The 11255-nt window shown below is 39.8% G+C and overlaps 1 protein-coding gene and 2 pseudogenes across 1 annotated transcript; all 3 read right to left on the bottom strand.

Annotated features, from left to right (window-relative positions):
* Positions 1 to 1385: 1385 nt before the first annotated feature.
* On the bottom strand, positions 1386 to 2186 carry LOC149246412 (ankyrin repeat-containing protein At2g01680 pseudogene; annotated as a pseudogene).
* A 3733-nt stretch (positions 2187 to 5919) lies between these two features.
* On the bottom strand, positions 5920 to 6720 carry LOC149246411 (ankyrin repeat-containing protein At2g01680 pseudogene; annotated as a pseudogene).
* A 3732-nt stretch (positions 6721 to 10452) lies between these two features.
* On the bottom strand, positions 10453 to 11013 carry LOC149246410 (ankyrin repeat-containing protein At2g01680-like). The gene has a single exon (XM_089441297.1). It carries the CDS (start codon positions 11011 to 11013, stop codon positions 10453 to 10455), a length of 561 nt encoding a protein of 186 aa, XP_089297423.1.
* Positions 11014 to 11255: the final 242 nt, after the last annotated feature.

Here is an 11255-nt window from a genome sequence, read left to right as displayed (position 1 = left end):
CATTCATGAAGTCATTTCAAAGAAAAATGATTAATGAAAATACTTGAGATGTGAAGATGAAATCTTCACCTTGATCATGTTGGCAGTAGTTGAGGCGGATGTATTGATGCTTCCACTAGATGAGATCTTTGATATGAAGCTATATTGATAGACAAATCATTGAAATAATTGTACTTCTAGAACCTTATAGTATGTGTTAACGCTCGAATTTGCCTCAGGCTGAGGAAGGCAAAACTCGAGGCAACATCATACCATGCTTAGCCTCGTAGCTAGCCCTACGAGGACAGGAGAGGGCTCTCTCCAGTCTATCTCAACAAAAAGTTTTCTAAAAGGGGCTGAGATGAATTTAAAAGAAACTGATTTTAGGCTAGTAAATTGATAAAAAAGGGGTTTTTAATAAAATGATGGGGTTTTTCTGGGCTGCATGGAGCAAAGAAACAGCTTGAACAGAGAAATGTAATCAAAAACACAGATTGTCTCCTGAGGCAAGGTAGGCAAGAAAGTTTAACATCAAATTGAGATTAAATGGAATGGAAAGACTACTGAGGCGCTGACAAGGGCATGGAGGATGAATCCTTGTCAAACAGAAGACAACATTACATATGAACAAACTTAAAGGCAGAGCATACAAAATATGAATTCTACCTTAACACTTCATTTGTTCAATTGGAAATGATCATGAAATGAAATGAACACATAACAGGCTATACATGAAACAAAGGAGGACACAAATGTTAAATCTCATACCACAGGAATCTCAGAAGCCAGAGCTGTGTATTTTCATTAAAATCTCTGTCAGAGACTGTACAATGGAAGCTCTGTTTTCTCTTACACGCACACCTCTCAGAATTCTCTCCCCCTCCAAAAATCTCTTACAAATGATTTTTTAATACATTAAATAAACGCTGCTAGGGGAAAAACAAATCGACCCCAAAACAGGGGCGTTGTTTCACCTGCAGTTACAAAAATAGAGATAGAGTCATTTCTTTATTCTAAAACAGGAGATCGTCCCCCTTAAAATCCTCTGATGGCTAATTAAGAGATAAATGCTAGGGCGCAGATCCCTTTGAATCATTAACTGAAGCCTTGAAATACGAATCAAATCCTATGTCCTCTGCTGTTTTGGCTCCATTTGAATAGCGCTCTGTTGTATGCCTTGATTCGGATATGATACGAAAAGCGTTCATTGGAGTAGTCTTGAAGCAATGTTATGGTACATGGAGCAGCGTATTGGAGAGCGTCAATTTGCAAATGTTTTCTCACACATTTGGCAGCATGCTCACTCATTATCGCTTGGGTTTGGCATATTATTACTTGCAATTGGCTTATCGATTCCTTTGTACCCGCGATGGCAAACCAATTGTAGCTGACACCTATGAAATATATCAATGTTTTCGATTATTTGAAGTGTTCCCCTTCATTTGCAATGGTAGGGAAAAGACCTGATACCTGATCACAAAGTAGCACATAATGGCCAATGTCGTAAGCATAATTGATCCACCTACTAAAGTCATGACAATTGCTTCCCACTTGGAACGTTGATCCACAAAAACGTAAGCTAAGGCAATAAAAGACACAGAAATGCAAATAGAGGCCAGCCACATTAGTTTGTTAATTACAATAACCACCCGCTTTTGAGCCTTGGTTTCCCATGCAACTAGCAATATCGGAACCACCACAATAGTCAGTGATACGAATAATGCCAGTGAATCAAAGATGAAAAATATTTGAAATGCTATCTTGTGGGCTACAAGGGATTCACCATCATTTAGGCCCACGCCCATATATTGACCAGGCATAGTAAATAATGCCGCAAAAGCAATTGCGGCAATAAGAACAGCAACAAGCGTCACGGAGTTTGTGGCGTTCAGTATCCCCTCTCTATGCATTTTTCTTAATTTCTTTGCAATTCCAGTAACTCGTTTATCTGTTGTCACTGTCTGCATAAGTTGTGTATGTACACCATGCTTTATATCACTGATAGTCTTTGTGAGTTCTCTTGTATCCTTAGGTTGGTTTATGTTTTTGGCACTCTCAGCTCCTGCGTCTTTCAAGGCGTCTTTGATTTCTGATGCGTGTTCTGCACATGGCAACTTCTCTGCAATATCCAGAGCAGTTTCTTTTAACTTGTTAACCACATTAACATTGATGTCTGGGCACGACAGTAGCTCTTTCACTATCTTCATTAGTAGGCCCAGCTAGAACTAGGATAGAACGCTCCTTGTGGAAACAACAACAAGATATACCTAATGGATGTTGTTGTCTTAGTTTCAACTGTTGAGTGGGTTTGTTGTTCAAGAGATTAACTGCACTATTTTTCTCATCAATTACAATCCACTGGAAAATGCAATCTGACGTAATAACCATAATCCTATACCCATCAAATATCTTTGCACTACTATACTCCCAGACAAACAACGCAACAATTCTTCCTGCCGCTTGTAAATGGCACTTTGAAATCTCCCTCAGCTCTTCTTCATTTGATTTTAGAAAATATATAATATCTGAGTTATCAGATACTACAAGAATGTTCCAGTGATCCACCCAAACGTCGTGCAACAACACCTTGGATTCAGGCAAAGCAGAAAAGGTTTGAAAAGCTCTTGTGAAGTTGTCATCTTTCCTTAAAATTGTGATCTCATTTTTTACCAAGACTGCAAGGTATTCGCCACTTGCAGAAAAAACAATTGATCTTCCCCTACCCTCAAGCAAGTTCTCTTTACTAGCTAACCAGCCAATACTGAATAGTCTTAGCCCTATGATAGGAAACCAGGGGAAGATACTTCTATGGTTACGATTAATTTCTTCATCCTTTATACAAGAAGCATCCACGAGTCCAGAATACTTCTAAGCATGATATTGTGTTCCAAATAATGTTCTCGAACGAGATTTCTTTGAAGATACCATCCTAATATTCTACCGTTAATTCATCCAATGGTTGCTCAAGAAGTAAATAAGAAACCCTCCATAAAGTATTCACTGAGATGTCGAGACACTGTGGAGATTGTGACACCGGTTTCTTCTCTGCTTAGAACCACTTGAGGCTTCCTCGTAGTCAAAGTAATTTCTGGGACATTTTTTATTCCAGCAAAAATCAATTTATTTGAGTAGTTTCCAATGGCACCTTTATCAAAAATAAAGTCACAGATGCATCTATTCTTCCCTGTCGAACATATACAGATTTGATTTCCATTTGATCTGGCAACTGAAATGCTAACCACACTTGAGATACCATGGGCTCCTTTAAATGAGCAAAATGTTTGAAACTTCTCTGGCATAATTGAGTTTTCAAGATCGATCAATCTCATTGGAAATTCAAAAGCAACGATATTGCCCCGTTGATCACCACAAACAAGTAGCTGATCCACAAGGCTCACATCAATACATACAATGCGTGCCAAGAATGTTGATGTGAAATCAACAACTAAAGATGCCTGATACTCTTTTGATGGATCCCCTCCAACCATTGACTTCTCTAAATGTGTACTCCAACCTCCACAATTTTAATCCTCCTTTTGGATCTGTTGTAAAAACATGCCTATGCCCTAAGGACTTGCACCAGTAAATTCCAAGAAGTTTCCTCTCTCTTTTAGCAGACCAAGTAAAAGAGCATGGGTTTTCATGATTAATATTACTAGATACAAGTTACACAACAGTCACTCTTCCTTTGCCACCTGTCAAATTTGACTCTGATAGAGGACTTTGAGAAGACGGAGTCTAACATCGGCTCCAATGGGGATGGCAGCTGCCGCTTTTTGGAGGTGCCAAGAACCGCAGAACTTTGGGAGAGCAGACAATGCCTCCATCCATTGGGCAATGGAAGTCCATTATTTCAACAAATCAACACAACTGAAGACTCAACTTATTAACTAGAAACTGACTGAATTGATTGAAAGACTAATTCGGCAAACTTCAAACTAAAATGTAATGAAACTGGAACAAAATGCTCCCTTTTGGCTACTTATTTATTTACAAAATCTACCCTACTTTGCTGTAAAAAACAATAGATCAGGTAATACTAAAATTCCAGATCAACCATTCAGGTAAACCTCAAAATGATGCCACTCGAGAATGCTTCCACGAGGACACAGATGTAATTGCTGGTAGCCCTTCATGCACGTAATGAGCCTGGTCACGTACAAGACAGCCTGATCTATCAATCAAACTGAAAAACGTGTCCATGTATGTTGCCATTAGATCGCGGAAACCAGACCCTATTGGCTGCCCCAACTCTGCAATACATACTTTCAGCTGCACACTATCCATGTAAACATCTGTAGGCAATTCTATGATTTCTTGTTTCAATGGAGGAAGGATTTCCAAGAACTTTTTAGGGTCTTGGAAATCATATGACTGGATCTGCTCATCTAAACACTGAATCTCCTTCTCAACTCTTTCAACAACTAATTCACAAACAAGAGTTTTGGCTTCAAGAGGGAACTTTGGAGATTTCAAACATTGAAGCAAGGCACTGAAAAAATCTTCATTAATTTCAGAATCTGCTAACTGATTTCTTACTTCTTCTACAGCTTCACACAGGGCAGGGTTTGCCACATACCCTACCATTGCATGAAAGGATCAGCAAGCGTTGGACTGTCTGGATCGATTTGGAGTCGCCAGGTGAATGTTCCAGCCTGCATATGTGTGTGACTGCTGTCCACCATCAGCATCAGATCTGCACTTTGTCATCCTATACCGGGGAAGTCTTCCCCAGTATGGTCGCCAATATGTTAACGCTCGAATTTGCCTCAGGCTGAGGAAGGCAAAACTCGAGGCAACATCATACCACGCTCAGCCTCGTAGCTAGCCCTACGAGGACAGGAGAGGGCTCTCTCCAGTCTATCTCAGCAAAAAGTTTTCTAAAAGGGGCTGAGATGACTTTAAAAGAAACTGATTTTAGGCTAGTAAATTGATAAAAAAGGGGTTTTTAATAAAATGATGGGGTTTTTCTGGGCTGCATGGAGCAAAGAAATAGCTTGAACAGAGAAATGTAATCAAAAACACAGATTCTCTCCTGAGGAAAGGTAGGCAAGAAAGTTTAACATCAAATTGAGATTAAATGGAATGGCAAGACTGCTGAGGAGATGACAAGGGCATGGAGGATGAATCCTTGTCAAACAGAAGACAACATTAAATATGAAAAAACTTAAAGGCAGAGCATACAAAATATGAATTCTACCTTAACACTTCATTTGTTCAATTGGAAATGGTCATGAAATGAAATGAACACATAACAGGCTATACATGAAACAAAGGAGGACACAAATGTTAAATCTCATACCACAGGAATCTCAGAAGCCAGAGCTGTGTATTTTCATTAAAAACTCTGTCAAAGACTGTACAATGGAAGCTCTGTTTTCTCTTACACGCACACCTCTCAGAATTCTCTCCCCCTCCAAAAATCTCTTACAAATGATTTTTTAATACATTAAATAAACGCTGCTAGGGGAAAAACAAATCGACCCCAAAACAGGGGCGTTGTTTCACCTGCAGTTACAAAAATAGAGAGAGAGTCATTTCTTTATTCTAAAACAGGAGATCGTCCCCCTTAAAATCCTCTGATGGCTAATTAAGAGATAAATGCTGGGGCACAGATCCCTTTGAAACATTAACTGAAGTCTTGAAATAGGAATCAAATCCTATGTCTTCTGTTGTTTAGGCTCCGTTTGAATAGCGCTTTGTTGTATGCCTTGATTCGGATAGGATACGCAAAGCGTTCATTGGAGCAGTCTTGAAGCAATGTTATGGTACATGGAGCAGCGTATTGGAGAGCGTCAATTTGCAAATGTTTTCTCACATATTTGGCAGCATGCTCACTCATTATCGCTTGGGTTTGGCATATTATTACTTGCAGTTGGCTTATCGATTCCTTTGTACCCGCGATGGCAAACCAATTGCAGCTGACACCTATGAAATATATCAATGTTTTCGATTATTTGAAGTGTTCCCCTTCATTTGCAATGGCAGGGAAAAGACCTGATGCCTGATCACAAAGTAGCACATAATGGCCAATATTGTAAGCATAATTGATCCACCTACTAAAGTCACAGAAATTGCTGCCCACTTGGAACGTTGATCCACAACAACGTAAGCTAAGGCAATAAAAGAGACAGAAATGCAAATAGAGGCCAGCCACATTAGTTTGTTAATTACAATAACCACCCGCTTTTGAGCCTTGGTTTCCCATGCAACTAGCGATATCGGAACCACCACAACAGCCAGTGATACGAATAATGCCAGTGAATCAAAGATGACAAATATTTGAAATGCTATCTTGTGGGCTACAAGGGCTTCACCAGCATTTGGGCCCGCGCCCATATATTGACCAGGCACAGTAAATAATGCCGCAAAAGCAATTGCGGCAATAAGAACAGCAACAACCGTCACGGAGTTTGTGGCGTTCAGTATCCCCTCTCTATGCATTTTTCTTAATTTCTTTGCAATTCCAGTAACTCATTTATCTGTTGTCACTGTCTGCATAAGTTGTGTATGTACACCATGCTTTATATCACTGACAGTCTTTGTGAGTTCTCTTGTATCCTTAGCTTGGTTTATGTTTTTGGCACTCTCATCTCCTGCGTCTTTCAAGGCGTCTTTGATTTCTGATGCGTGTTCTGCACATGGCAACTTCTCTGCAATATCCAAAGCAGTTTCTTTTAACTTGTTAACCACATTAACATTGATGTCTGGGCACGACAGCAGCTCTTTCACTATCTTCATTAGTAGGCCCAGCTAGAACTAGGATAGAACGCTCCTTGTGGAAACAACAACAAGATATACCTAATGGATGTTGTTGTCTTAGTTTCAACTATTGAGTGGGTTTGTTGTTCAAGAGATTAACTGCACTATTTTTCTCATCAATTACAATCCACTGGAAAATGCAATCTGATGTAATAACCATAATCATATACCCATCAGATATCTTTGCACTACTATACTCCCAGACAAACAACCCAACAATTCTTCCTGCCGCTTGTAAATGGCACTCTGAAATCTCCCTCAGCTCTTCTTCATTTGATTTTAGAAAATATATAATATCTCAATTATCAGATACTACAAGAATGTTCCAATGATCCACCCAAACGCCGTGCAACAACAACTTGGATTCAGGCAAAGCAGAAAAGGTTTGAAAAGCTCTTGTGAAGTTGTCATCTTTCCTTAAAATTGTGATCTCATTTTTTACCAAGACTGCAAGGTATTCGCCACTTGCAGAAAAAACAATTGATCTTCCCCTACCCTCAAGCAAGTGCTCTTTACTAGCTAACCAGCCAATACTGAATAGTCTCAGCCCTCTGATAGGAAACCAGGGGAAGATACTTCTATGGTTACGATTAATTTCTTCATCCTTTATACAAGAAGCATCCACGAGTCCAGAATACTTCTGAGCATGATATTGTGTTGCAAATAATGTTCTCGAATGAGATTTCTTTGAAGATGCCATCCTAATATTCTACCGTTAATTCATCCAATGGTTGCTCAAGAAGTAAATAAGAAACCCTCCATGAAGTATTCACTGAGATGCCGAGACACTGTGGAGATTGTGACACCGTTCGCTTCTCTGCTTAGAACCACTTGAGGCTTCCTCGTAGTCAAAGTAATTTCTGGGACATTTTTTATTCCAGCAAAAATCAATTTATTTGATTAGTTTCCAATGGCACCTTTATCAAAAATAAAGTCACAGATGCATCTATTCTTCCCTGTCGAACATATACAGATTTGATTTCCATTTGATCTGGCAACTGAAATGCTAACCACACTTGAGATACCATGGGCTCCTTTAAATGAGAAAAATGTTTGAAACTTCTCTGGCATAATTGAGTTTTCAAGATCGATCAATCTCACTGGAAATTCAAAAGCAATGATATTTCCCCGCTGATCACCACAAACAAGTAGCTGATCCACAAGGCTCACATCAATACATATAATCCGTGCCAAGAATGCTGATGTGAAATCAGCAACTAAAGATGCCTGATACTCTTTTGATGGATCCCCTCCAACCATTGACTTCTCTAAATGTGTACTCCAACCTCCACAATTTTAATCCTCCTTTTGGATCTGTTGTAAAAACATGCCTATGCCCTAAGGACTTGCACCAGTAAATTCCAAGAAGTTGCCTCTCTCTTTCGGCAGACCAAGTAAAAGAGCATGGATTTTCATGATTAATATTACTAGATACAAGTTACACAACAGTCACTCTTCCTTTGCCACCTGTCAAATTTGACTCTGACAGAGGACTTTGAGAAGACGGAGTCTAACATCGGCTCCAATGGGGATGGCAGCTGCCACTTTTTGGAGGTGCCAAGAACCGCAGAACTTTGGGAGAGCAGACAGTGCCTCCATCCATTGGGCAATGGAGTCCATTATTTCAACAAATCAACACAACTGAAGACTCAACTTATTAACTGGAAACTGACTGAATTGATTGAAAGACTAATTCGACAAACTTCAAACTAAATTGTAATGAAACTGGAACAAAATGCTGCCTTTTGGCTACTTATTTATTTACAAAATCTACCCTACTTTGTTGTAAAAAACAATAGATCAGGTAATACTGAAATGCCAGATCAACCATTCAAGTAAACCTGAAAATGATGCCACTCGAGAATGCTTCCATGAGGACACAGATGTAATTGTTGGTAGCCCTTCATGCACGTAATGAGCTTGGTCACGTACAAGACAGCCTGATCTATCAATCAAACTGAAAAACGTGTCCATGTATGTTGCGATTGGATCACGGAAACCGGACTCTGTTGGCTGCCCCAACTCTGCAATACATACTTCCAGCTGCACACTGTCCATGTAAACATCTGTAGGCAATTCTATGATTTCTTGTTTCAATGGAGGAAGGATTTCCAAGAACTTTTTAGGGTCTTGGAAATCATATGACTGGATCTGCTCATCTAAACACTGAATCTCCTTCTCAACTCTTTCAACAACTAATTCACAAACACGAGTTTTGGCTTCAAGAGGGAACTTTGGAGATTTCAAACATTGAAGCAAGGCACTGAAAATATCTTCATTAATTTCAGAATCTGCTAACTGATTTCTTACTTCTTCTACAGCTTCACACAGGGCAGGGTTTGCCACATACCCTACCATTGCATGAATGGATTAGCAAGCGTTGGACTGTCTGGATCGAGTTGGAGTCGCCAGGTGAATGTTTCAGCCTGCATATGTGTCTGACTGTTGTCCACCATCAGCATCAAATCTGCACTTTGTCATCCTATACCGGGGAAGTCTTCCCCAGTATGGTCGCCAATATGTTAACGCTCGAATTTGCCTCAGGCTGAGGAAGGCAAAACTCGAGGCAACATCATACCACGCTCAGCCTCGTAGCTAGCCCTACGAGGACAGGAGAGGGCTCTCTCCAGTCTATCTCAGCAAAATGTTTTCTAAAACGGGCTGAGATGACTTTAAAAGAAACTGATTTTAGGCTACTAAATTGATAAAAAAGGGGTTTTTAATAAAATGATGGGGTTTTTCTGGGCTGCATGGAGCAAAGACATAGCTTGAACAGAGAAATGTAATAAAAAACACAGATTGTCTCCTGAGGCAAGGTAGGCAAGAAAGTTTAACATCAAATTGAGATTAAATGGAATGGCAAGACTGCTGAGGAGCTGACAAGGGCATGGAGGATGAATCCTTGTCAAACAGAAGACAACATTAAATATGAACAAACTTAAAGGTAGAGCATACAAAATATGAATTCTACCTTAACACTTCATTTGTTCAATTGGAAATGATCATGAAATGAAATGAACACATAACAGGCTATACATGAAACAAAGGAGGACACAAATGTTAAATCTCATACCACAGGAATCTCAGAAGCCAGAGCTGTGTATTTTCATTAAAATCTCTGTCAAAGACTGTACAATGGAAGCTCTGTTTTCTCTTACACGCACACCTCTCAGAATTCTCTCCCCCTCCAAAAATCTCTTACAAATGATTTTTTAATACATTAAATAAACGCTGCTAGGGGAAAAACAAATCGACCCCAAAACAGGGGCGTTGTTTCACCCGCAGTTACAAACATAGAGATAGAGTCATTTCTTTATTCTAAAACAGGAGATCATCCCCCTTAAAATCCTCTGACGGCTAATTAAGAGATAAACGCTGGGGTACAGATCCCTTTGAATCATTAACTGAAGTCTTGAAATAGGAATCGAATCCTATGTCTTCTGCTGTTTTGGCTCCGTTTGAATAGCGCTCTGTTGTATGCCTTGATTCGGATAGGATACGCAAAGCATTCATTGGAGCAGTCTTGAAGCAATGTTATGGTACATGGAGCAGCGTATTGGAGAGCGTCAATTTGCAAATGTTTTCTCACATATTTGGCAGCATGCTCACTCATTATCGCTTGGGTTTGGCATATTATTACTTGCAGTTGGCTTATCGATTCCTTTGTACCCGCGATGGCAAACCAATTGCAGCTGACACCTATGAAATATATCAATGTTTTCGATTATTTGAAGTGTTCCCCTTCATTTGCAATGGCAGGGAAAAGACCTGATGCCTGATCACAAAGTAGCACATAATGGCCAATGTCGTAAGCATAATTGATCCACCTACTAAAGTCACGGCAATTGCTGCCCACTTGGAACGTTGATCCACAACAACGTAAGCTAAGGCAATAAAAGACACAGAAATGCAAATAGAGGCCAGCCACATTAGTTTGTTAATTACAATAACCACCCGCTTTTGAGCCTTGGTTTCCCATGCAACTAGCGATATCGAAACCACCACAACAGTCAGTGATACGAATAATGCCAGTGAATCAAAGATGACAAATATTTGAAATGCTATCTTGTGGGCTACAAGGGCTTCACCAGCATTTGGGCCCGTGCCCATATATTGACCAGGCACAGTAAATAATGCCGCAAAAGCAATTGCGGCAATAAGAATAGCAACAACCATCACAGAGTTTGTGGCATTCAGTATACCCTCTCTATGCATTTTTCTTAATTTCTTTGCAATTCCAGTAACTCGTTTATTTGTTGTCACTGTCTGCATAAGTTGTGTATGTACACCATGCTTTATATCACTGACAGTCTTTGTGAGTTCTCTTGTATCCTTAGGTTGGTTTATGTTTTTGGCACTCTCAACTCCTGCGTCTTTCAAGGCGTCTTTGATTTCTTATGCGTGTTCTGCACATGGCAACTTCTCTGCAATATCCAGAGCAGTTTCTTTTAACTTGTTAACCACATTAACATTGATGTCTAGGAACGACAGTAGCTCTTTCACTATCTTCATTA

This window comes from Pinus tabuliformis, chromosome 7 (genome assembly GCF_031772625.1).
Source record: "Pinus tabuliformis cultivar Carrire ecotype Pingquan chromosome 7, CPIR1, whole genome shotgun sequence".
Lineage (NCBI taxonomy): Eukaryota > Viridiplantae > Streptophyta > Pinopsida > Pinales > Pinaceae > Pinus > Pinus tabuliformis.
Note: the sequence above shows the minus strand (reverse complement) of the source record. Positions and strands in the feature narration are given on the sequence as shown.